A 27,858-nucleotide genomic window follows, 5' to 3' on the forward strand; every position below is an offset into this window, starting at 1 on the left:
GTCAGTTAAGATGGAATGGTTTCAGCCCAGGTTGTGATCTGAGGATGTGAGATCAAGCCCCATGTTGGGCTCTGTGCTCAGCACGGAGGCAGCATGACAGTCTCTCCCGCTCTCCCTCAGTCCCTCCTGCTCATGTGCACTCTTTCTCTCTATCTCAAATAAGTAAATCTTTAAAAAAACTTAAGTTATCTAATAATAAGGAAGAAAATTTGTATACTTGTGTGCCTATTAGGTTACCCTTTTATGCCTTGTGTAGATCCAGATTTCCATTTGGTATTTGTTTCTTATAGTACACGTTTGTTGATGAATTCTTCCAGCTTGGTATGTCTGGAAAACGCCTTCCTTTTGTCTTTGTTCTTGACAGATATTTCATTTGATACAGAATTCCAGGCTGACAGTTTTGTTCGTTTGTTTGTTTTGCCAGTCCCTATAGATGTAGCTGTATTTTATTGCTTTTATTGTTTCTAATAATAATGAGCATGCTTTTATTATGCTTTTATTCTTAATCTTCCTTTCTGGGTAATATGCTTTTTTTCTGGTTGATTTTTAAGATTTCGTCTTGTCATTGGTTTTAGGCAATTTGATTATGATGTGACTTTATATTAGCTTTCTGTCATTGTACAAGAAATTACCAAAAATTTAGTTACTTAGAACATCCATTTATTATCTCCAAATTCTGGAAGTCTGATTTGGGTGGGCTTAACTGGGATCCTCTGTTTACTGTTTCGTAACAGCAAAACTATTGTTTTAGCCAGGCTCATCTCTTATCTGAAAGTTCTGGGGAAGGATTCCTTAACAAGCGCGTTCAGGTTGTTGGCCAAATCCATGTCCTTAGAGTTGTGGAGCTAAGGTTCCTGATTCTTTGCTGTCTATTGTTGGTAGCTCCTCAACACTACCCACATTCTTTGGCATATGGCCCATCGCATCTTCATAGCCAACAAGGCAGTGTCAAATTTCCTATGTGCTCTAAATCTCTCACCTCTTCTTCTGGTGAAAAAACTCTGACTTTAAAAGATTCGGGAGATTAGGTCAGAGTCACCCAGCTAATCTTCCTTTCTAAAGGTCAGCTATTGCATGTAGCATAATGGAATCACAGAAGTAAAATCTGTCATATTCATAGTTCTGAGGTTTATGCAGGGAGTAAGTACACTGTGGAGTGTGGCAGGGATTGAAGAGGAAGTCTTGAGAGCCAGTTTAGAAATCTGCCTACCACTGCCCTGATGCAGTTTTCTTCAGGGATTTTGTGCAAGCTATTGGCTAAGTATCTTGGATCTGTGCGTTTCTGGTTTTCATCAAATGTGGGAAATTTCCAGCCATTATTTTTTCAAAAGTTTTCTATCCCTTCCTCCCTCTCAGGAAGTCTTATCAAAGATATATTAGGGTTCCTGAAGTTGTCACACAGCTTTCTGATGTTCTATTAACTTTTATTTTGTTTTTTGATATTTTTCTCTCCTCTTGCTTCATTTTCCGTGGTTTCTGTTGCCTTGTCTTAAAATTCACTGATCTTTTTTCTTTGGTGTCTAAGATACTGTTCATACCATTCAGTGTATTTTTCTTTTTTTTTTAATATTTTATTTATTTGACAGAGAGAAATCATAACTAGGCAGAGAGGCAGGCAGAGAGAGAGGAGGAAGCAGGCGCCCTGCGGAGCAAAGAGCCCGATGCGGGGCTCGATCCCAGGACCTTGGGATCATGACCTGAGCCGAAGGCAGAGGCATTAACCCACTGAGCCACCCAGGCGCCCCCAGTGTATTTTTCATCTAGCACTGAAGTTTTGTCTCTAAAAGTGTAATTTTTTAAAATTTGATATCTTCTGTGCCTCCACTTGCGTAGTCATTTTTGTAGGTTGGGGTCAGCAAACTTTTTCTGTAAAGGGGCAGATGGTAATTATTTTAGGCTTAGTGGACCACATAAGGTCTCTGTTCAACAGTCATTATTCTTTTCTTGTTTATTAAATTACTCATTCAAAATGTAATGACCATTTGTAGTTTATAGGCCATAAAAACCAAACAAAACAAAACAACACCAAAAAAAAAAAGAAAAAAAAAAAAAAAAAGAAAACCAGGGGCACCTGGGTGGCTCAGTGGGTTAAAGCCTCTGCCTTCGGCTCAGGTTGTGATCCCGGATTCCTGGGATTGAGCTCCGCATCAGGCTATCTGCTTTGGGGGCAGCCTGCTTCCTCCTCCTCCTCTCTCTCTGCCTGCCTCTCTGCCTACTTGTGATCTATGTCTGTCAAATAAATAAATAAATAAATAAAAACTTTAGAAAAGAAAGAAAACAACAACAAAAAAGTACCCAAGATATCTGGCTAGATTTGGCCCATAAGCCATAGTTTGCTGACCTTTGCTCTAGTTATTTGAAGGATCCATCATTTGTGTTATTTCTTGATTTGTTTTAGTTGCTCAGATCAGTTTATACCCTTATTACAATTTTTTTCCTGCTTTTTAGCATGCACAGTCATTTTTTGTGAAAACCAGACATTGTGATTTTATCTTATTGGATGCCAGGTATTTTTGTATTCTTATAAACATCCTTGAGTTTTTTCCTGGAATATAGTTAAGTTTGAGTCAATTTGACCTTTTCAGGTCTTGCTTCTAAAATTTCTTAGGTGGGTCAACGAAGCATTTAAAGGCTAGTTTTGCCTCACTATTGAGACACAGCACTTCTGAGTAGAGTACTCTACATAATTACTAGTAAAATAAGAGGTTTTCCACTATGGTTGGTAAAAAAACAGAGCTGTTCCAGACCCTATCGGGGGAGATTTGAGTTTACTTCCTCTAATCCGTTTAAGTGGTTCTTTCCCCTACCTTGGGCGCTTTTCTCATATGCTTGTGCTAGTCAGCTGTCACCAGAGACTTAAAGGACACTCTTTGGAGATCTCTGGAGCTATCAACTCTCTCCTGATTATTATTTATTTTTAACAACAAAAATATCTCCCCCAAATGGAGAAACTCTACTCTAAAGGGACACCTGGGGAAAATCTCTTAATTTCTGTTAATCTAAAATGCCTGAAGCTGATGCAGTTGAGAATTATTATTCCATCAAAACTGACAAAATCCCCATGTTTTAACAGAATCTTCAGTGTTTATTTATGGATTTTATTTTTCTTTTTGAACCAAAAGCGCAGATAACTCTGAAAATTGGGAGTTTTAGCAAGTTAAAAGAAGGTGTTTTCCCCCTTCTTTCTGAGGGAGGCCAATGGTTTATTGCATTCCCAAAGAAGTCGTTATTAAAGAAAGGAAATAATCCTATTTTCAGAATTACAAATTATCCAAAAAGTGAGATCTGTACTCTGAAGTAAGGTCTTAAGTAAAATGAGAAGAGAAAAAGAAGACTCCACCCCATCTTTTCCCATTTTTTACCTACCTTTTCACTGGGCAGCCCTCCTGTCCCATCCTTCCTGAAAAAATATTTGGCAATATCTGAAGGCACTTTTTGATGTCACACTAGGAGGGTGCTTCTGTCATCCAGTAAATAGAAGCCAAAGTGCTGCTAAACATTCCACAGTGCACATGACAGCCTCTCAGAACAAAGAATTACCAAAATATCAATTATGCCAAGATTGAGAAACCACAATAGCACAGAGCCATCCAGGAATTTTATACCCTCCAGAGTTAGATACCTGCAAACATGGTCCTTTTTTTTTTTTTCTCTTCTAAGCATTGAATGGAATCTAAAAATACTACAAAATAAGGTGGTTAAAACTTTTAATCTCTAATCACTCCTTTCCCAAATTTCTTTGGTATTGTTGTCATGTATTTTAGTCTATTTTGTTTTAATTTTTCTCAGATATTATAATTACTGTTACTGTTGTTTACAGTCAGTAATTGTTTGGTTTTACCTATATAGTTTGCTCACTGTTTTTTAATTCCATCAGTCCATTCATGTTCTGTGACTTTTCCTTGCCTGAATTTTCTTTAGTGAGAATCTGATACTGGCAAAAATCTCTTAAATTTCTATTAATCTAAAATGCCTTTAATTTACCTTGTTCTTGAAAGATATTTTTGCTGGTAATAGAATTCTGAGTTCATGCTTATTTTCTCTTACTGCACTAAAGATATTACTCTATTGCATCCTTAAAACATTAAAGATGTTCTTAAAACATCATCTGCTTTTCATTTTTAATTCAGTTTTTTTGTTTGTTTTTGAGGTAAGCTTTCTCTCTGACTGCTTGTAAGAGCTTCATTTGCCCTTGGGATTTCCAGTTTTATCATGTCTCCAAAATAAATCTTTTTTGGTAACTTCTTGTTCATTTTCTTATTTTATGATTTGTTTAATGTCAGCAGCCAAAAGAAGTAAGGAAGGACAAACGATTTTATATTTTTCATGTACCTATAACTTGGGATTGTTAAAAATGAAAAAAGAAATGGTGTGTTTCCCCTGTCTTCCTTGAGCTTGCATCATAGCTGGGGACATTAAAAAAAAAAAAAAAAAAAGTCCCCTGTGCTGAGCATGTACAAACAATGTACTGTAGAATGCACTAAGTACAAAATAAGTAGTGCAGATTTAATCAATCGTATAGGAGGCAGAGGGATTAAAGCAGGCTGCGCTGCTAGTGACAATTTCTTGGAGAGCATGAGGCTTTAGTTGTTTTTTGACTGCTATGTTCAGGGGGAATTGATCTTAATCTGAACAGTGACAATGAATTTAACAATGTCTTTTTGTAATAGAACTGGGTGTGAAATGTACAGAGAAAGGAACATTTTTTAATTTTTGTGATGAAAACTTTGTGTGGACCTGGTATAAAATAGTAGAGATTATGTTATGTCCATACTACTATCTCTATAGAAACTTTAAAATGGTGTTTCTATTGGGGAGGGTGTGTGCTATGGTGCTGTGAAGTGTGTAAACCTGGCGATTCACAGACCTGTACCCCTGGGGATAAAAATACATTATATGTTTATAAAAAAAATAAGAAATAAATAAAAAATTTAAAAAAAATAAAATGGTGTTTCTATTTTAAAAACTTGGTCGCTGACAGATCACTATTTTATGATTAGAGTATTATGTGAATTATTATTATGGAAAACTGTAAGGAAGACCCTAAAAATTTCTCAGCTTCCTCTCAAAAGTAATTAGGGATTTTGAAGTATTCTGTCTGTGTGAAAAGGTTGCTTTTGATGGACTATATAATGTTTTGGAGGTCAGTAGGGGTTCAGTGTGTAAAAATGTGATGTATTAGCTTTCTTAGAAAGTTGTAAACAAGATATTTTTATTTATTTGTGACTCCCAGCAGTTATTTAAATTGTGATTAAAATATAATGTTTACTTGTCGTGAAACTGCTCTGTAGTTCAAATATATGAAATGGCTAGGTCTCATTTGAGGGAAATTCTATCTATAGTTTTCCGTATAAAGAAGAATTAATTTTGTCTGTATACTGTGAACTTCTTTGAGATTATAGTATCATAAAGTCTACTGGGAACACTTGCAAATTGCTAACTAGGAAAAGGGCATCAGCTGCTTGAAAAAAAAACCTGCTAAACTACAGAGAGTTATAACTAACACCTGCTCCTCTAGCTAGGAATAATCTAACAAAGGGACTTTCTTTACAACATACACTTTGTTGATTTTATGACAAGACATTAGAAGAGAGATTAAAAGCCTGAAATATATTGTGCTGTCCCAGAATGATAACTTTAGAACTCAAATGAATTCAGAAATCTGAAAAGTAGATGAATTTAACTTGTAATATGAGAATTTCAGATTGCTTTAGAAATAGACTCAGTCCATATCTTCCAATATATCTATGTATTGTGGTTACACAGACCTATTATAATAAACAAATATTGATATGATTGTATTGCTGTGTATAGATTTTCATTATTTTTCTCTGGAAATATGCATGGATTGGTTAATATTCATCAATAATCATTTCTTGAGCTCCTGATGGATGCAAGGCATTGCACTAGGAGGTATTATGGGTGCAAAGCGGTTTAGAATTATGATCCTGCCTTTAAATGAAATTTATCCAGTTAAGCAAGTAGAACTGAGGTTAAATTCCACCCTTGGCACATTTTGTGTTGTGGATCAGAGTACATAGCACCTCTGAATTTCAGTTATCTCATCAAACTATTTATTTTGAAGATTATATGAGTCAACACACAGAAAACGTGTAGCTGTGTCTGTGATACATTTTAGGTGATTAGTTAATTCCCAGACTGAGTGATAATTATATAAACTGTTCTCACATGATAGCTGAGTTTTGCTGTTTAATTGGAAAGGGTACACATTGAGTCTATTAAGAGATATTGGTAGGTGAAATTATTTTGGTATAAATAACTTCAGAATTCCTCAAAGATGAATTTTGAAGTAGTAGAGGACAGTTTTAAATTAATAAAGATAGAGTAAAGTGACTTACGTTTCTTTAGTTAATACTCTGCATTTTATTAGGTACCTTATATTGCATTTTCTAACTTAATTCCCCCTTGTAAGCTCTTGTAAGCTGTTACATCATTGATCAGTTTCAGAGTTATATGAAAATAATAATTATATAAGTTGAAATAATTTAAATATATCAAGGGAAATCATTGTATAAAGGAATCTCAATGTATTCTTAAGTAATCTACCTAATAATCAAGTTTTATTACGTAAGTTATGATTTCTTCCTTGTAATGTTTTGCTTATCCTTTCAAATCTCTGCATAGTACTCAAGAGGTTCAAGCAAAACATTTTCCTTTTAGAGACCCCCTTACTAAATGTATGCCTTCAACTTGATACATGTTTCAAACAATAGTTTTTCTGAGTGAAAGGTACTTAGTTTTTTCCATAATAGGTTGTGTTAAATTATTAAAGAACAGATGACTGAGAAATCCTAGTCACTGTGTTGGGAGGTAGGTAGGGAAAGTTAGGATAACTTTTTAATCTTGCTTGTGCTTGATAGTCCTTGGGGTGCTATTAAGAAATGTACAAATTGGGGCACCTGGGTGGCTCAGTGGGTTAAAGCCTCTGCCTTCGGCTCAGGTCATGATCCCAGGGTCTCTGCTCAACAGGGAGCCTATTTCCTCCTCTCTCTCTCTCTCTCTGCCTGCCTCTCTACCTACTTGTGATCTCTGTCTGTCAAATAAATAAATAAAGTCTTTAAATTAAAAAAAAAAAGAAATGTACAAATTACCATTCCCACCCTAGACAATTAAATGAAAACCTCAAGGGTTAAATTCTGGAACTGTCATTTTTAAAAGCATGCACACTCCCTACCAGTAGTACGAGGAGCCTCTTCTCCAGGCACTGGCCTCCTCGGCACACCTTCATTGGAGTTCCTCTCCAGCAGTCTTCAATCAGATCCTTTGCCTACTCTTTTTTTTTTTTTTAATTCAATTTATTTATATTTTCAGCGTAACAGTATTCATTGTTTTTGCACAACACCCAGTGCTCCATGCAAAACGTGCCCTCCCCATTACCCACCACCTGTTCCCCCAACCTTCCACCCCTGACCCTTCAAAACCCTCAGGTTGTTTTTCAGAGTCCATAGTCTCTTATGGTTCGCCTCCCCCTCCAATTTTTTTTTTTATAAACATATAATGTATTTTTATCCCCGGGGTACAGGTCTGTGAATCGCCAGGTTTACACATTTCACAGCACTCAGGATAGCACATACCCTCCCCAATGTCCATAACCCCCTCCCCCTCAGGACTTTTAAAAGTCTTTTCCCTACTCTTTTGAGTGGTGTGTTTAATGTATCTGGAACACTTCTAGGTGAGCCTCAAATCGCATGTGGGGAAACAAGTAGTAAATTTCAGTTTAAGGAAGTAATTTATAAGCCCACTTTATTGCTTGTTTCCCCAATAAATAAATAATTCTCAGATCTTCCATTTTGTAGAAATGAGTTAGTGATATTACATTGTGTATTTAAAATGTTAGAAATTTTAAAAAGTACCAATTTAAATACGTATTTTAAAATTTTGATCTTTAGGAAGTCAATACCATGTATGTTCTTAAGCATTGAAATACACACACACACTTGTGTATTAAACTGACCACTCTAAATGAGGCATTAACACTTTTGTTATATGATATATGCTTTTACTATTATTATTATTTATAGTAAATGAATTATTGACTTGAAATCTAACTAAGTTTATTCCAGTATTGTTGGATTAAATGCAAGTGGAAGTAATCTCTTACCAGTCAGAATGATTCATCTGAGGATTCTATTAATGACAAAATGTTCTTGTTTAAGACAATCCAAGTTTAAAGTGACATTCTTGCTTTATTTAATTAGTTTTGGAAAGTTTAAAGTAATATATAGTGTAAGAAATTTTAAATTAATAAATCACCCATAATTTGATACCTACAACATTTTGAGAGCTTAACTGTGTAAGTGCCAAAATATTTATCCTTCCTCAAGATTTCAAGTAAGCTAGTGGAAGCAACTTAAAGGTTAAACTCAGAGCTGAAACCAGTTATTACCATAAATATCAGCCAAGAATCTGAAAATGACATTTTCTTTGTAGGATTCAACAGAATTTGACAGACACTGTTGTGCTTCTGTTTTATTACCCTGATTAGAAGTGCAGCTGTTGGTTGGAAGGCAGGTCTCACAGTTTGGACCAGAGTGACTATAATATCAAATAAATAATGGTAACTTATATTTTTAAGCTATACTACTTATACTGATATCCTGGAGGGATATTTAGGTACACATCAGTATGAGTTCATCTCCCTTGTGAAAATAATGTATTAACTAAATAGAAAATACCAGATTCTTAACCTTCAACTTCACTTCTGCTTTTTATGCCTCTGAAGTTTGTGTACTGAATTATGATACTGGTTTTGTGAAATCAGCCCTGTCTTATTATGGTAATGAGTTCTGATGACAAGCAAACCAAATCTACCCAAATCAAACCCATAACTGAGTTCTCTTTTCTGTCCTCGTGTGCACTGGAAATGTGACTGTTGGCTCAGCATTTTGGTGTCACTTCAGAGAGATATCTGACATGATAAATTATCAGATTTATGTGTGCTGAGAAGACACCCCGATATGCCATTTCAAGAGTTTATCAGTGAAGCTTATGGGCAGCCAGGGTTTTGGGAATTTTAAAATTCCCTTTTGAGAACTTTTTCTTTGGTTCTCCTTAGCATTCAAGCCTTCACTCAACTTAGGAACAAGGAAGCTAACTTCCCCTTCTAAGAAGAGGTGAGTGCACCTCTCTGACTCCCACTGTACCTTAAGTTCTCATTCAGTGTAGTATTACCGTTGTTTGTTATTTTGTCCTTTTTATTTTTTTCTCTTCAAGGACATTAATAGCTTCTCATATCATTTTGTCATCATGTAGTGGAGTATATTTAGAAGACTCATCTATTTAGTTGGGTTTATTTTTTATTGTTTTTATTATGCTTCTTAGATAGAGTATTTCCAGTATGAACGAATTTTCAGGAATTGATACTAAGAGCATATTAAGTATTTCCAGTTACTATTTTAGTGATATATGCATTCAGTTAAATAACATGGAAGGACTATGAATTATGCATTATAATTTCTGATGGCTTTTTGTCATATGTAATAACTTACCTGATTTTCACAAAATCTTACAATCTCACTTCCTTCAAAGATTTAATAGTAGATTACTCTCCTGAGGCCTTTTGTTGTTAAGATTTAATTTCCTCTACCCAGATTGTCTGGTTCAAAATGAATTATTATGAAATATTAAGATGAACAACTCTTCAGTAAAGAGAAACTGGCAATAGACTGTCATTCTTTTCTCTTTATAATTAGCAGAATTCAGTGTGTTTTCAGGTGGAAGTACAAGTTGGAAATTTAGTGTTTGGTAAAGATGTTGGACTCTTTTTATGAGATAATGAAAAAGGGTGACTCGGTTAATTTGTATTAACATAAAAACAATACATATTTCTATCTATAAAGAAACAAATTATGTTATTTTTAATGCATTAAGACAGTACAGAGCACATCTTTTTTTTTGTTTATTGTTAAGATATATTGCACTTAAAAGAATTTTTGTGGGGCTGAGTATAAAATCTGTTCACCACCAAAAATAGCAGTATCTAAAATATAATATTAACATTTATAAAACAGAAAATGAAAGTTCTTTTATTATCCCAAATCCTGTGGAGACATATATCTTCCCATACTTTTTTTATATATTAACAAATATTTAATTATGTTAATGTTCTGTGGTATGCTTTTTTTTCTTTTCTTTTGGATACAGTTTCCTATAAGCACAAATATCTTCTTCATTCAGTTTGACTACTGTAGTTCATAAAGAATGTACCATGAATTAATTATCCCAATCCATTATTTGTGGACATTCAACTTATATCTATTTTTTCTTGTAAATGTCATTTTAGCATATGTCTTTGTGCTTGGCATTTTTGTTCAGTTAGTTTAAGTTGGATAAATTTTTTGAAGTGGGATTTTTAGGTTAAATATATACAAATTTATTAACGTTAATCATTTATAAGTAATGTATATAATGCATTTGAAGATATAAACATTTCCAAGAATAATCAATTTTTTGAAAATCGTAAACACTTGGTTTAATAAAAATTCTGTTTGCCTTTATTCAGTTATTAGTATGGTCAGTATGTTCCCTTAAGTTTGCATTTTTATTTTTATAAAATTAGGTTATTTTTAAAAATTAGCATAAGAAATAAAAGTGTGAAGTAATGGAATCAGGAAGCCTTATAAGTTTTTAACTCAGATTTTTAAATTTGGATTTTGGTATTAGATACATGAGTTCCAGTCTTTGCTCTGCTTGCTGCCTACTGGCCATTTATCCTTGGGCAGATTCTTCAAACCTGCTTTGCCCAGTGTCCCCATCTTTAAAATAAGGAGGGCACTTGTAGTGATGAGCACTGTATTTAGGTGATAAGTCACTAAATTCTACACCTGAAACTAATATTACACTGTATGTTAAAAAACTGAAAATTAAGTTAAAACTTGAAAAAATGTAAAAAATAAGATAAGGTCTTTTTATAAAGACCTATGTAATGATGTTTCTTTGGGTATTAAATGAAGTAATCCACTTAAAGTATTTAAAACAAAGCCTCATATGTATTATGTGCTCAATAGAAATGCTAGCTATTACTATTATTAAATGGATTAATGAACAATTATCAACTTAAATAATAAAGAATATATTATCTTATGTATTTGTAATCCAAGATCTTGAAGATAACATTTTAGTATTTGTGTTATATCATGTTAGTTTACTGATCTTGACACAGATCATCTAGTTTGGGATTGGCATATTCAGTGAAATAGTATGTCAAGTCTTCTCTCTTTTTTTTTTAATTTATTTTTTAAAGTTAGGATATGGAGGTGTGTAGTAGTTTAGTTGGGGACCTAGGAACAGGTTCCTTGTAGTCCAGATTTACCTGGCGCACCATGAATTGTTGAGGACAGAGAAAAAGTCCTCACAGCTTGAGACTTGTAGTTAGTGTTCAATATACATTACACGAATGGAAGAATGCAGTTTAGATGATGGCAGGAATATAGTTTAAGTTTTGCATTTAATAACGTATCTGATTCTGTGATGAAACCATGGAGTCTTGGGTGAGGCCACAGGTCTAATGTATCAGGTATTGGAGGTAAGAAGAATCTGCCATTCATTTATTCCTAAACTTTTCAGAGATACCTTTGAGTAGCTAGTTGTATTCAGATCACAAATAGAATGTCAAGGAGGAGAGTGAGTGGAGGAATACATGATTTAAAATAATTTGAAGGGTTTTCAGAAGAGTAACTCAATTTATCTTTTTGTCTCTGGAGGGTAAAATCATAGGAATAATGAGAAGAACTTTTTAATATGAAATGTTTTTGAAATACTTAAGAACTAATTTAGGATTCTCTATTTAATTAGATACTTCTTCATTTTTTAAAGAAGTCATTTGTATCTCTTTTTGTGTCTCTTTTGCATAGGTATTATCATGTTTCAAAAACTAGAAACCTATAAATAGTGCAAAGTCTCCTATTCTATCTCTGTTCTTCATCTGCCCAGATCCCTACTTCCTTCTTTAATAACCACTATGTTTAGAATTTATGTATTCATCTTGAATCTTTAAAAACAACTAAATATAGATTCTTATTCTCTTCCTCCCACCCCCACCAAATTTGAACAAAAAATAGCATATTAAATGCTGTTCTGCACCTTACTTTTTTCACATAACGAGATATTTCCAGAATAGGAAATGTTCTTGTTCTGCAGAGAGGTTTTCTTTTTTCTTCACAGAGTTTTTTTCTAGCCTCATAGAATTCCATTGTATTGATGTGCCATAATTTATTCACTTTAGTACTCTATTGATGATATTTGGTACCACAGGTAATTTTGTGATGAGTAATCTTACAAGTGTACCATTTTCTGTGTGTGCAAGTATGCTTTTTTTTTAAAGTGAAATTGCTAACCCCAAGATTATATACATTTGTGAGAGATAGATTGCTGTGTTCCCAAAATGAAATGTCATACTTTGAAAGAATGTGTTTGTGTTTGTTGGAAAGTGTTTTACTATAACATTGGGTTTCAAACTATTATTTCATTTTTCTTTGTTTTTTTTTTTTAATTTTATTTATTTATTTGACAGAGAGAGAGAGAGGTGTCACAAGTAGGCAGAGAGGCAGGCAGAGAGAGAGGGGAAGCAGCTCCCTTCTGAGCAAAGAGCCCAGTGCGGGACTCGATCTCAGGACTCTAGCCAAAGGCAGAGGCTTAATTAACCCACTGAGCCACCCAGGTGCCCCTATTATTTCATATTTTGATTCAGTCACCCAAACACAAAAATTTTATGTAACAGTATTTGCCCTTATACATGATATGCTGCACTATTTTTTTTTCTTGTCTATTCTTTCACAATGCTGATTACCATTCACTAAATTGATTTCATAACCCACTAGTGGAAGGTAACCTCTTGTGTGAAATACACTGACCTGGAGTTTAGTTAACCAACTTTGTTATATGTGGGAGGCGAACGTGATAACCACTACACTACGGAAACGCGACCCAACTTTGTTATATGTGGTAGGAGTCCCTAGTTGCAGTCTCCTAAAAACTCCTTATAATTTTTTTGCAGCTAAAATAAAGAAATAAACATAGTTTTTACTGATTTTTAGAAAGTCTCAGAAATGATATTTTGTTATCTTTCGACTCAGATGTTACGATATTTTAAAATAACATATACAGCATATGTTCTGTATCTACATAAAAGATATAAATATGTAAAAATATAGGTATAAGAATTTATCTTGGATTGGGTATAAATCAGCCAAGCAATTTCTTGAGGATAAATTATTACTTGAGGATAAACAATAAAGATAGAATGTTAAATATTTCTGACCATAATTTTTATGTTCTATGACATGCTAAGTATTTGATTATTTTTAGGGTTTCTAATGCTATCTTAGTGCGAAGAAGGTTTTAAAAATGTAAAAAATGTTTCAAAACCCTGCATTTTTTTCCCCCGAGAACAAATGTAACAGGACTGATGTCGAAGGTAACATCTAGTTTTGCTGGAAGCTGCAGTGAATGAATGTAGAAAAAAAATAGTTTGGCTAGGATATATGATATCTGATAGAAAGCGTGTATCATACTTAAATAATGTTAGCAGAATAATATAGACCCAGCTCCTGTTCTGGAGTTAGTCACTGTGCTTAACATGGAGTGTCTTAAGTATTGCTTGATTTATGAAAATTCATCAGTGATGCAGCTCACTGATGATAATTGGTTTAATTAGAATGACTCAGCTGAAGCAAGTACAGGAAAGAAAACTCACTGAATATTTTCTTTGTGCCAAGTACTATGGTAGGTATTAGGAGGATGAAGATGAAAAACCTAATTCCCAACCCTTAGTACACTCATTTTTTTTTAGAGATTTATTTATCTTTTAGAGAGAGAGAGAACACAAGAGGGAGGGGCCAAGGGAGAGAGAGAATCTCAAGCAGACTTCATGCTGAGCTTGGAGTCCAACACGGGGCTTGATCTCAAGACCCTGAGATCATGACCTGAGTTAGACACTTAACCTACTGTGCCACCCAGGCACCCTAGTAGTCTCATATTCTAAAGGGAAATAACTCCTTATATTTATCATTTAGCACTTAAGAGACTGTAAGCAATTTTTGTTTGATCAGGTAAGTTTTGTCAACCTTTAATAAAGGTGAGTAGTAAGGCTTCAGTCGGAACCAGTTTAGTATATGGTGCATGCTTAGACCTAACTGTTGTACTGTTGTCGACTTTGGGTTGGAATATAGAAATAAGTATTATATGTATGTGTGTATAAATATATAAGAAATAAGTATTAGTGATTTAGTCATTGTTGGAAAAGAAGATTAATTCTAGTCTTTAAGGCATGGAACAAATGATTACTTATTTTTTGTTTGTTTGTTTGTTTCTTCGCTTACTAAGGATGACTTTATTAAGAATGAGAGGTCAGATAAAACTAATGTTCTTTCTGTTCCTGGAAGCATCCTTGATATAGTTCATCTGAATTCCATGACCCTCAGATTATGGCAGGGCCTTTGAGAACATCTTGAGGATTTTGTATGCTGTCCTAAGAGTCTTTCCCATGATTGATTCTGTTATGTTATGACAATATATTTATCAGGTTTAAAATATTATATAAGTTAGCTGGGTGCTTTCTAGAGCTGCACTGTTTTATACAGTAGCCACTAGCTACATACATGTGCTGTTGAACAGTCTCGAAGGAGGTAGGAGTGGAAGGATAGGCAAAATAGATGAAGGGGATTAAGAGGTACATACTTCCAGTTATATAAAATAAGTAAGTCCCAGGAGTGAAAAGTACAACATAGGGAACACAGTAAGAGTATAATAATTTGTATGGTGACAGATGGCAACTACACATATCATGGTCAGCATGTTGTAATGTATAGAATTATCAAATCAGTATGTTGTACACCTGAAACTACTAAAATGATATGTCAACTATATTTCATTTAAAAAAATTTAAAACAAATAAAAGAAATATGGCTGTCTGGATTGAGATATGCTTAAAGTGAAAATATACTTATTGCTCAGATTTGTTATGTAAAAAGAATAATTTTTATTATGTATTGAAAAGAATATTTTAAATACATTGGGTCAAATAAAATTTTTATGAAATTGATTTCCATTTTTTAAAACTTTTTTAATGTTTCTTCTAGAAAGTTAAAATTTACATGCATGGTTTACATTTCCTTTTTAAATTTTTTAAAATTTTTTTTAATTTTATTATTTATTTAACAAACAGAGATCACAAGCAGGCAGAGAGGCAGGCAGCGAGAGAGGGGGGAAGCAGGCTCCCTGCTGAGCAGAGAGCCCAATGAGTGGCTGGATCCCAGGACCCCTGGATCATGACCTGAGCCGAAGGCAGAGGCTTTAAACCACTGAGCGACCCAGGCGCCCCTTAAATTTTTATTATTAAAGGATAATGTGACATTTTATTTTAGGTCTGCTACTAATGTGTAACCTTGGGAAAGTCAGTATAACTCTCTGATAATGAGTTGTTGTTTTTTAAAAAGATTTTATTTATTTGAAAGAGAGAGAGAAAACAAAATAAATGGGAAAGAGGGGTAGAGGGGAGGGAGAAGCAGGCTGAGCAGGGAGCCTGACACAGGGTTTGATCCCGAAACTCTGGGATCATGGCCTAAGCTGAAGGCAGATGCTTAACCAGCTGAGCCAGCCAGGCGTACCCTGAAAATGAGTTTCTTAAAAAAAAAATCCTTGACTTTTCCATTGACCTCCGAAGTCAGATGCAATTGCCTGTTTGAAATTTCTATTTGGACATATAATAAGTTCTTAAAATGTAGTGTTTTTTTCTTCCCCTCTCTTAGTCTGTCTTTTTAATCTTCCTTATATAGCATCAGTAGAACTGCCATCTATCTACTTAAGGGAAAAGGTCATCTTTGATTTATGTCTCTTTTTTTTAACCCACTCTCACATTTAAGTTTTATCGAATCCTATTAGCTGCACCTCAAAAATGTAGTCTGTATCCTCCTACCTCACTTTCCATTCCAGCATCACCCTCCACCTGTACTACTTAGCATAGTTGTCTACCATTTCCCAGTCTGTTCTTCACATAGTAGCCAAGTACGCCTTTAAAAAATGTATTTGTCATTCCTTACTTGAAATCATGCAGAGACCTTCTCTTGTATTACTAATAAAAATCCAAGCTCTTCACTAAGACCTACGGTTTCTCCGTGACTCCTATCTCCCTTTCCTGTTAATACCCTCTTCCTCTCTATTACACTGTTCCTTGAAAGGGAAGTATATGTGAAATGACCTCTAAAGGCCGTGGGAGCCCTAAGACTGAAGATAAAGGCTGACAAGTCCAGCTTGACAAGAAATGTCTTATTAAGGGGACTGAGAGGTACAAGTGTATCTTGGGCAACTGCAAGAGGAGTAGATCTCTACAACCCCATATCTCTTAACACTTGCTTTTATATTATAGCCCTGGAGACTGGGAGTCCATACTGGGGGGACAGTCCAAGAGGAGAATGTTTAAGAATCAGTGTGTGTCATAGTCAGATCTCTGGGGGCGTGTCCAGATGTTAGGTCCCAAGGGCATACTTAACGTTGTGTGGTTAACTAAAAGAAAAAGATGTTGGAGGGGCAGGAGGCTGTGCTCTAGAAGTTTTAGGTCATGGAACCCTCATAGTGACAGATTTGTCCAAAATGGCATTAGTTTGGTTCACATTTATACCGTGTATTAAAAATTAATTCATATCAGTGTTTGAAATAATCTGAATGTGTATTTTCCCTCTACTATCTTTATTACAAGTTGTGTAACTACCTTTTTGACCATTTAAACAATAAATAAATGTAATGTAATAAGTAAATAAAAGTAGCGCAATAAATATTTGCCAAGTGAGCAGATGATAATCCAACCATGAATGGAAGGTGCGATTTTCTTTAATATGTCCTATTAAGAAGGCCAATCTGCATGGTTAGAATACCCCATAATAAAGTTTTCAATACCATGTAAAAGCTCTTCTAGGAGAGGAAAGATACAGCTGTAATCCAATGAAAGGTTTTTAAATATCTTACAATGAAAAATATATAATGTGCCTTAAATATTTTATACACTGAAATTTTATGTACAAGAGGCTTAACAAGAAAATAAAGCATCACAGACTGGCTGAAAGAAGTTTTGAGTGGTGTAAGAGACCTGATATTGTATTAGTAAAATTCCAAAGAATTTATTATCAACACTAAAAACATCATAAAGTGTACATAAAGTGATAAACCTTTACAATAGACATCAAAGAAAAGCAACAGTGCAAGTTTACACACATTACTGAAGGCAAAGAGTAAGAGCAAAAGAGAACTCCAGTTGGAATGTTGAGTTTGTTCCTGCAGTCTCTTCTTGATTTAAACACTCAGGACACACTGAATGAAATCACCATATAGGGGAAATTCACAACACCTTGTGGAGCAGTATCCCATCTTGGAAAGCTGTCTGTTAGAGCTCGAAGTGTGATGCAGCAGGTGATGTAGTCATTGAAGGTGATCTTGAAATTGGTGCTGTATCAGTTTGCTGTTGAAGTCATGGCTTGGGAACTCCATTGAAATCCCACTGTGGTCAAGGCCTTCTGCAGTTCCTGAGCATCTACTCTTCCACTCCAGTCACTGTCAAAACTGATGAACTGTTGTGTCCCGGCATTCAGAACAGCCCAGAGTTCTTTACATTCACTGAAACCCATTGTGCCTGAGCTGTCTCTAGCAGCATTGAAATCATAAGCCGACAATTCTCCATGTTAAAAGGCTTGTATCCTCCAGCAGTGCCTGTGTCAGGCATCTCTGTAGCTCAGCAGCATCTATTTGCTCATCTTGTCCAGCTACAGCAGCAAAGTAACATACAGCAGATCCTGAGCTTGTCTGGGAAATGTAGGCCCTCCGGGAGCCCCTCCATACCTACCTGGGTAGTACCTGCTGATAGCACCAGAGTGGCCTGGGTACACCATGGTGCAAACTCTGCCACCTCCCTCACTTGTAACAGTATCTAAGAATTCTTTTGCAATGTTCTATTGAAATGAATGTAGAGACTTATTAATGGGCAAAATAAATCATCATATAATATTAAACAGTAAATTTGGTGGTTTGTTTTTGAAACTAGAGAAACTGAGTTCAGGTCCCATCTTTCCCACAATTTATTAGCAGTGTGGACTGGAGTGAGTTATTTAACTTTTCAGGACCTCAGCTTCCTGTGCTGATTCCTTCACATTGTCTTTCCAAAAAAAGACCTTTAGAGGTAAGGGGTGTCTGTGGCAGTCTGGTATTCATAGTCTGGTCATGGCTTACTTTTTTTTTTTTTTTTTTAATCATCATCTCTGCTATTCTATCCTTCCCTATCCTTTACACAACTACAGTTGACCATTGTACAACTTGGAGGTTGGGGCACCAACCTCCCATGCAGTCAAATCTGCATATAACTTTTGACTCCCCCAAAACTTAACTACTAAAAGGCTACTATTGACCAGAAGCCGTATTAATGACATAAAGAGTTCATTAAAACATATTCTGTATGTTGTATGTATTATATACTGTATTCATCCAATAAAGTATACTAGGGAAAAGGAAACATTAAGAAAATCATGTGAAAGAGAAAATACATTTACAGTACTGTACTATAAAAAAAAATCTGTGTATAAGTGGATCTGTACAGCTCAATCCTATGTTCAAGGGTCATCTGTACTAATTTATAACTAGTTCCAGATGTTTTTCTTTTTTTTTTTAAGATTTTATTTATTTGAGGTAGAGTGCATCTGCTCAAGAGAGAGCAAGTACTCCCTTTTGTATGTACATGTACTTCTTCGTCTTGGATAAAACCTAGAAGTGATATGGCCAGATCATATGTAATTGTATGTTTAACTTTTTAAAAATTACCAAATTATTTTCCAAAGTGATTGTACTATTCTTACATACCTACCAGCCATAGGTATGAGTGCCAGTTTCTCCACATCCTCACCAACACTGGCAGTGAGCAGTTTTTAAAATTTTAGCCATTTTAATAGACATGTAATATTATCTCATTGTGCTTTTAACTCATTCTCCTAATAACTAATAATGTTGAGCATCTTTTTGTTGTGCTGCCATCCAGATATTTTCTTTGGTGAATTGATTGTTCAAATCTTTTGCCCATTTTATTTTTTTTTAAAGATTTATTTATTTATTTATTTGACAGAGATCACAAGTAGATAGAGAGGCAGGCAGAGAGAGAGAGGGGGAAGCAGCCTCCCTGCCGAGCAGAGAGCCCGATGCGGGACTCGATCCCAGGACCCTGAGATCATGACCTGAGCCGAAGGCAGCGGCTTTAACCCACTGAGCCACCCAGGCGCCCCCTTTTGCCCATTTTAAAAATTAGATTTTTTTGTTTTCTTACTGTTGTGTTCAGAGAATCTTATATATATTCTGGATATAAGTCCATTACCAGATGTATGCTTGACAAAGATAATCTTCCATGCCGACTTCTTTCATTTTCTTAATAATGTCTTAAAGATTATGTTTTTTCCATTTTGCTTGAGTTTATCAATTTGTTCATTTATAGGTTATGGTATATTTAAGACATCTTGGCCTAACTCAGGTAACTTTTCATGTCATCTGCATGGTCAAATTTATTGGCATAAAGTTGTTTATTAATATTTACCTATTTTTTCAATATCTATAGCATCTGTAATGATGTCACTATTGTCATTCTTGATGTCAGTAACTTCTGCCTTCTCTTATTTCTGATCAGTCTGGCTAGAGATCAATCAGTTTAGTTGGCCATTCTCAAAGAATGAGCTTTTCTGTTTTCCATTTTGTTGATATCTACTTCAATCCTTACTATTTACTTCATTCTGCTTACTTTGGTTTTAATTTTCCTTTTTTTATTTTGGAAGGTAAAGATATCCACTTAAAACTTTTCTTCTTTTTTCATATAAGTGTTTGGTGCTATATATTCCTCCCTAAGTATTTCTTCAGCAGCATCCACAAATTCTAATATGTTGCTTTCCCTCAGTTAAGAATACTCACTAATTTCCTATTGATTTTTTCTTTCATCCATGGGTTATTTAGCAAGTGTGTTATTTAATTTCAAATATTTTATTATTTCCTGAGGATATTTTTGTTAAGGATTTCTGATTTCACTCCTTTGTGATCAGATGACGTACTTTGTATGGATTAGTTTTTAATTTATTGAGACTTGTTTTCTGGCCCAGAATATAGTATATTTTTTAAATGTTTTACAAACACTTGAAGAGAATTTGTATTCTACTGTTGTTAGATGAATAAATGTTGGTAGGTCAAATTGGTTCATAGTGCTATTCAATTCTGCTTATAACCTTGTCGATTTTCACGCCTACTTGTTCTGTCAAGTGTTGGGAGGGATATTGAATTCATTTGCATGTCTTGAGTTTTTGCTTCATACATTTTAAAGATGTTATAGATATATAAGCATTTAGGACTGTTATGCCTTCTGATTAATTATTCTCTGTCATTATTACCTAACTGTCTTTATTCCTGGTAGTATTCTTGGCTTTGGAATTTATTTTTTCTGACATTAATTTAGCCATTCCTGTTTTCTGCCATTAATCCTATCTAGTTTTTTCTTTACTCTAAGACATTGTAGTTTTCATTTCTCAAGACTTTTCATATGAAAGACCTTAGGAAAAATTATTTAACCACTCAGTTTTCTTCTTTATTAAAAGGGCATAATAAAAGTACCTAGGGGGACCTGGATGGCTCAGTCAGTTGAGCGTCTGACTCTCGATTTTGGCTTTAGTCATGATCTTGGGGTTGTAAAATCAAGTTTTGCTTCTGGCTCCCTGCTCAGCCAGGAGTCTGCTTCTCTCTTTCTCTCCCTCTACCCCTCTTCCCCCACATGTGCATGCATGAGTGCTTTCTCCCTCTACCTTCCTCTCTCTCCAGATAAATAAATGAAATCTCTTAATAAATAAATATATAAATAAAAGTACCTATACCATGGAATTATTTTGAAAATTAAATCTATGAAAGTGTTCACAATTAGTATGTATCACAGTGTAAGTTCTGAGTGAATATAATCTGCAGCTATTGTTCCTACTATTATGGCTGTAATTAAAAAAGGTATTTTTAAATCCATAATATGTTGAAGCAGAGTTTCCTATTCATTTATATGCCCAGGAAATGTCTTGTTTGGACTTTAGTTATCTTCCTATTTAACTAAGCTAGAATATCATCATATAAACTCAAAACATACCCGTGTTTCATTTTATTGCCTTATGTTATTTATCATTGTTTTGTATTTAAGATCATGTACAAAGATACAGATATATAGTGTCATTATCATATTTTTCAAATTTAGTGAGTATGCAACTCCAGAATTCATTAGAATCATATAGTAGTCGTGAGTTCTCAACTGCACACTTTGGTTTAAATACTGGACATATTGAGAGACTGAACAAATTAGTCGTCTTTTTTTTAAATCAAAAGAAGTAAATATTTGCATTTAATATTTTGTATGGGTCCTTCACGTTATCATCATTTATAATGAGTCATTTTTTTTTTCTCTCTTTCTTTCTTTCTTTAGATTGGGCAGCTGGCTTTTAAAGGAATGAGGAAACTCAATAGAATCCAGTCAATTGTGTTTGAGACTGCCTACAACACCAATGAGAACATGCTGATTTGTGCCCCTACTGGGGCTGGAAAGACCAACATTGCAATGCTTACAGTTTTGCATGAAATACGCCAGCATTTTCAACAAGGTGTTATCAAAAAGAATGAATTTAAGGTAGGAAATTAACAAGTCAGACCACAACTTTTTAAATTATAAAATTAAAATCATTTGTAGCTATACATGTTAGATGAAATCTGGAACGTTTTAAGGATATTATTAATGGTGTCATGTAAAGATTGCTGCTTGATTTACTCTATTAGTAAGGCAGTCCCTATTTGTGTTATGAAAATCCTGTTACCCCTGTGAAACACTGAAAATACATTTAGCTTTGAAGCAGAACCAGTGTTCAAAGTGACGAGGCTATATAAACAAATTCCATTGTCCTTTAAATAGCTGCACACCTACCTAAGAAAGATAAGTACTTTTCAGATATTGCTATTAAGATTTTTTTACTGCTAGAGTCTGCAATTATATTTCACAATAAATTTTGACTTATATTGAGTGCTGTGAAACAAATGACTTGTAGTTTTTGCTCGTTCATCAAGGTAATGTTTCTTTGGCACAGATTGTATATGTTGCTCCAATGAAAGCCTTGGCAGCTGAAATGACAAATTACTTCAGCAAACGTCTAGAGCCACTGGGCATTGTTGTGAAAGAATTGACTGGGGATATGCAGTTGTCAAAAAATGAAATTTTACGAACTCAGGTATGTTGTTTACTTAGGTATTTTTTGTTTAATACCAATCCTTTTTTTTTTTTTTTTTCAGATAAACATAATACAAATATAATGTAATGAAATACTTTTATTTGTAATCACAGTTTACCTCTACAAAAGAGGTTTTTGCTGGTACTTTGTCCAATTTTATCTTTCTGACTTCTGTGATTCCTGCTGTGTCTTGAATATTGTTACATGCCTGGTATAAATTTTAAGTTCATTGACAGTAAATGTTCTTTTAAAACAGTAGAAAATGAGAATGTGGATAAGATCAGACTTCAATTTTAAGAGCAGGAAAATATATAGGTCCTTAAATGATCCCATTAGTATTCTAAACTATTCTATAAGGTTGCTTAACACATAATAAAAATTTTTAGTCTTTCTTTATTTCATAAAATAGGAAGTTACCACGTGCTATATAAAGCACTATATTAGGTGAAATGCATGACAACAAAGATACTTAAGATACAGTTCCTGCCTACAAGAATCTTGTATTATGACTGAATAGGCAAAAACTGTATTAGAGCTACAACTAGATTATCATTAATTGGGTAGAATGTGTAAATAACGCAATATTCATAATGCTTTGAAAAAATCCAACAATTGATAACTAAATATTAATGGGACAGTTCAACCTCAGCAGTGAAGTGGAGTATGAATGAGGTAATATGCTGGCTGATCAGCCTGATATCTTTGCCAGCCTCTTTTCTGGCACACAGTTGCCTGTCCTTACTGGTTATCAAATGTGTATTTTAAACATTATACCTGATATGTAATTAATACTGTTAGAGTTTAAAGTCATGAGTTGGGGAATGGGGAATGGGAGAAAGCTGGCCAAAAGGTATACACCTCCAGTTATGAGATAAATAAGTACTAGAGGTAAAATGTACAACATGATGACTGTATCTAACTCTGCTGTATGATATATAGGAAAGTTTTTAAGAGAGAAGATCCAAAGAGTTCTCATCACAAAGAGAATTTTTTTCTTTATATTGTATTTACATAAGATGATGGATGTTAACTAAACCTACTGTAATAATCATTTCACAGTATATGTAAATCAGGTCATCATAGTGTACACCTTAAATTTATACAGTTATTTATGTCAGTTATTTCTCAGTGGAACTAGAAAAAACAAAAATGGGCAGAGGAAGTGAATAGACATTTTTCCAAAGGAGATATACAAATGGATGGTAGGTATATGCAAAGATGGTCAGCATTACTAATCATCAAGGAAATGCAGATCAGAACTATGAGATATCACCTCACACTTGTTAGAATTACCAAAAGGAAAGAGATAAGCAATATGATCCAGCAATTCTACTCCTGGTATATATCCAAAAGAAATGAAATTAGGGGGGCGTCTGGGTGGCTCAGTGGATTAAGCCGCTGCCTTCGGCTCGGGTCATGATCTCAGGGTCCTGGGATCGAGCCCCGCATCGGGCTCTCTGCTCCGCAGGGAGCCTGCTTCCTCCTCTCTCTCTCTGCCTGCCTCTCTGCCTACTTGTGATCTCTCTCTCTCTCTCTCTCTCTGTCAAATAAATAAATAAATAAATCTTTAAAAAAAAAAAAAGAAATGAAATTAGGGTCTCAAAGATCCTATGTTCATTACAACATTATGAACAACAGCCAAGAAAAAAAAAAATCTACTTGAGTTTAAAGATTTATTGGTGAAGATCAGATCCCTATTTCAGTTGTAGTTTGATAAAAGGCAGTGATCAGGATGTAACTCTGGTTATTTTCAATATCCTTTTTATTTTATGAAATAATATAGGAGAGTATATTAATGTTCAGACTCTGTCACTGACAGGTTTTTAAAAAGCTATACTTTGACAAATGGTTTTGTATTTCAGAAAGAGGTAGCAGAAGGAAAAATTTAATAGAGCCAACAACATAGTTTTTGTATTTATGATATGTAGAACTTTATCTTTTCCCATTTACATTATAACAGAATCTCAGATTTATTTACGTTGTTAGCATAAATAGATTTTTAACTGCAGAAAATGATCAGTCATAGAGAAAACATTTGAGTTTTTACTACATATTTATAAGTTCAGGTAATGGCTCAGGAGCTTGACCTTTCTTTTCCTTCAGATTTTCAGCTTCAGAATTAATTTTAGTGCTCGCTTCGGCAGCACATATACTAAAATTAATTTTAAAATGTATAATATATTTCCACTACTGTTAATTTAGGTCTTTTCATTGAAAAATTTTAATTTTGAGATAATGTAAAAGAATTTTTATTTATTTATAAAAAGTACATAATTTTGTTAAATATTTTATCAGTGATAACACTGAGTAGTAAACTAATATTGTTATTATTCTGTCATCATAAATTTTAGCTCATATTGCCTAACTGTGATATGTTAGATTTTGAAAACCAGACTAGGGACACCTGGGTGGCTCAGCCAGTTAAGCAACTGCCTTCGGCTCAGTTCATGATCCCAGGGTCCAGGAACAGTGTCTCGTGTCGGACTCCTTGCTCAGGAGGGAGCCTACTTCTCTCTCTGCCTACCATGCCCCCTACTTGTATGCTCTCGCTCTCTCTCTATCTCTGTCTGACAAATAAATAAATAAAATCTTAAAAAAACAGACAGATATGTGGGGTCTTCATTAATTACTTTGACTAAAATTAATGTTAATTTCCAACTTGTGTTTTTTCCCATTGCCTTGAAGGAATATGAGTCTCTTACTAGTGATAGAGTGATAGTGTTCTCTTTTGTAGTGATTCTTTTTTTTTTTTTCTTTTTTTTTTTTTTTGGTAGTGATTCTTTGGGTTAGCATGTCCTAAACTTCATCAACTGACACCCTCAGCTACTCTAGTTACTGCTTTGCAGCCACTAGAGCTGTGCATACTTGGGAAATCCACTCATTTAGGAAAAGCCTCAAGCTTACAGATTTGGTTCTATGTGGCTATATCTTTTTCAAAACAGATTTTTGTTCTGGTGTCAGCCTGCTTTTTTACCTGGGACTCTTGGGTTTTCTCCCATAAATATATTAGTTTTCACTCAAACATCTGGGAGGTTTCCACATTGCTGGGCTTTTCACTTTAATTTTCAAGCTGCTTTTTTGGTTTTGAATCCTAGCTCTGAAATCTGATTTCTGGCACAGTGAGGCTGTGCTTTTTTTGTAGCTATAGCAGTGAGTGTGGGGTCATACTCTTAGGTCAATAATTTGCAAACTGGTAATTCTTACCCCTTTCATTTGTAGTTTTGACATTACTTTTCTCTATTTTTACCACTTTCTGATGCTGTCCTGTTTCTTACAAGTTGTTTTTATTAATTGTATACAGCCAAGTATTTTATGATTATCTGCAGGGATTCATACTACAGACTTGCTCATCTGCCATTACTGGAAGTAGAATCCAGTATCCTAATTTTTTTATTACTGAATTTATTCATATTTCAAAAGCACTAATTTTCTTTTCCTAGCAGTGAAGGTAGGAAGCTTATTTTTAAAAATTGAACTTCTCTTTTAAAAGTTAATCCACACCAAAAACTGTAGGATACCTAGGAATAAACCTAACCAAGGAGGTAAAAGATATCTGTACAGTGAAAACTGTAGAACACTTATGAAAGAAATTATAGAAGACACAATGGAAAAACATTACATGCTCATGGATTGGAAGAATAAATACTGTTAAAATGTATATACTACCCAAAGCAATCTACACATTTAATGCAGCCCTGATAAAAATAACACCAGCATTTTTCACAGAACTAGAACAAACAATTCTAAAATTTGTATGGAATCAGGAGAAATCCCAAATAACTGAAGTAATATTGAGAAAGAGAATGAAAGCAGGAGACCTCACAATCCCCGACTTCAAACTGCATTATAAAGGTGCAATCATCAAGACAGTGTGGTACTGACATAAAAACAGACACATAGATTAATGGAACATAATAGAGAACCCAGAAATGGGCACACAACTATATGGTCAAAGCAGGAAAGAATATCCAATGGAAAAAAGATAGTCTTTTCAACAAATGTTGGGAGAACTGGACCACTTTCTTAAACCACACATAAAAATAAAGTCAAAATGAATGAAAGACTTAAATATAAGACAGGAAACCATCAAAATCCTAGAGGAAAACAGGCAGCAACCTCTTTGACTTTGGCCTCAGCAGCTTCTTACTAGACATGTCTCCAGAGACGAGGGAAACAAAAGCAAAAATGAACTGTTGGGACCTCATCAAGCTAAAAACCTTCTGCAGGGGCGCCTGGGTGGCTCAGTGGTTTAAGCCGCTGCCTTCGGCTCAGGTCATGATCTCAGGGTCCTGGGATCGAGTCCCACATTGGGCTCTCTGCTCAGCGGGGAGCCTGCTTCCCTCTCACTCTCTCTGCCTGCCTCTCTGCCTACTTGTGATCTCTCTCTGTCAAATAAATACATGAAATCTTTAAAAATAAATAAATAAAAATAAAAACCTTCTGCATAGCAGAGGAAACAATCAACAAAACTAAAAGGCAACCAATAGAGTAGAATATATTTGCAAATGAACTAACGAATAAGGGGCTAATATCCAGAACCTATAAAGAACTTATCAAGCTTAACACCCAAAAAATAATTCAGTTAAGAAATGGGCAGAAGACCTGAAGATATTTCTCCAAAGAAGACATACAAATGACCAACAGACACATTAAAAAGTGCTCAACATCACTCATCACCAGGGAAATACAAATCAAACCACAATGAGAAACCAGCTCCCACCTATCAGAATGGCTAAAATTAACAACTTAGGAAACAACAGATGTTGGCGAGGATGGGGAGAAAGGGGGACTTTTTTCCACTGTTGGTGGGAATGCAAACTGATGCAGCCACTCTGGAAAACAACATGGCGGTTCCTCAAAAAGTTGGAAACAGAGCTACCCTACGACCCAGCAATCGCACTACTGGGTATTTACCCTAAAGATACAAATGTAGTGATCTGAAGGGGCACGTGCACCTGAATATTTATAGCAGCAATGTCCACAATAGCCAAACTATGGAAAGAACCTAGATGTCCATCAACAGATGAATGGGTAAAGAAGATGTGTGTGTGTGTGTGTGTGTGTACAATGTGTGTGTGGAATACTATGCAGTATTTTTTTTATCAAAAGAAATGAAATCTTGCCATTTGCAATGACATGGATGGAACTAGAGGGTATTATGCTGAGAGAAATAAGTCAATCAGAGAAAGACAATTATCATATGATCTCCCCGATATGAGGAATCTGAGAGGCAACTGGGGGGGCTTGGGGGGTAGGCAAGGAAAAAATGAAACAAGGTGGGATCAGGAGGGAGACAAACCATAAGAGACTCTTAATCTCACAAAACACACTGGTTGCTAGAGGAATGGGGTATGGAAAGGGTGGTTGGGTTATGGACATTGGGGAGGGTATGTGCTATGGTGAGTACTGTGAACTGTTTATATGTTAATTTTTAAAAAAGTTAAAAATAGAACTACCCTATGACCCACCAATTGTGCTACTAGACTAGGTATTTATCCAAAGGATACGAAAATAGTGATTTGAAAGGGCACATGCACCCCCGTGTTTATAGCAGCAATGTCAACAATAGCCAAAATATAGAAAA

The 27,858-nt window shown here is 34.8% G+C and overlaps 1 protein-coding gene and 1 pseudogene across 2 annotated transcripts in view; one reads left to right on the forward strand and one right to left on the reverse strand.

The window, feature by feature from the left end:
- ASCC3 (activating signal cointegrator 1 complex subunit 3) overlaps window positions 1–27,858 on the forward strand; it is a 361,766-nt gene that overhangs the window by 75,905 nt on the left and 258,003 nt on the right. For both annotated transcript variants that reach the window (XM_046005036.1, XM_046005037.1), the window contains exons 9-10: window positions 21,482–21,682; window positions 22,134–22,274. In XM_046005036.1, the coding sequence (XP_045860992.1) occupies window positions 21,482–21,682; window positions 22,134–22,274 (342 nt within the window). The remainder of the gene's footprint in view (window positions 1–21,481; window positions 21,683–22,133; window positions 22,275–27,858) is intronic.
- On the reverse strand, window positions 17,250–17,897 carry LOC123941640 (annotated as a pseudogene).

The sequence above is a fragment of the Meles meles genome, chromosome 5 (assembly GCF_922984935.1).
Source record: "Meles meles chromosome 5, mMelMel3.1 paternal haplotype, whole genome shotgun sequence".
Lineage (NCBI taxonomy): Eukaryota > Metazoa > Chordata > Mammalia > Carnivora > Mustelidae > Meles > Meles meles.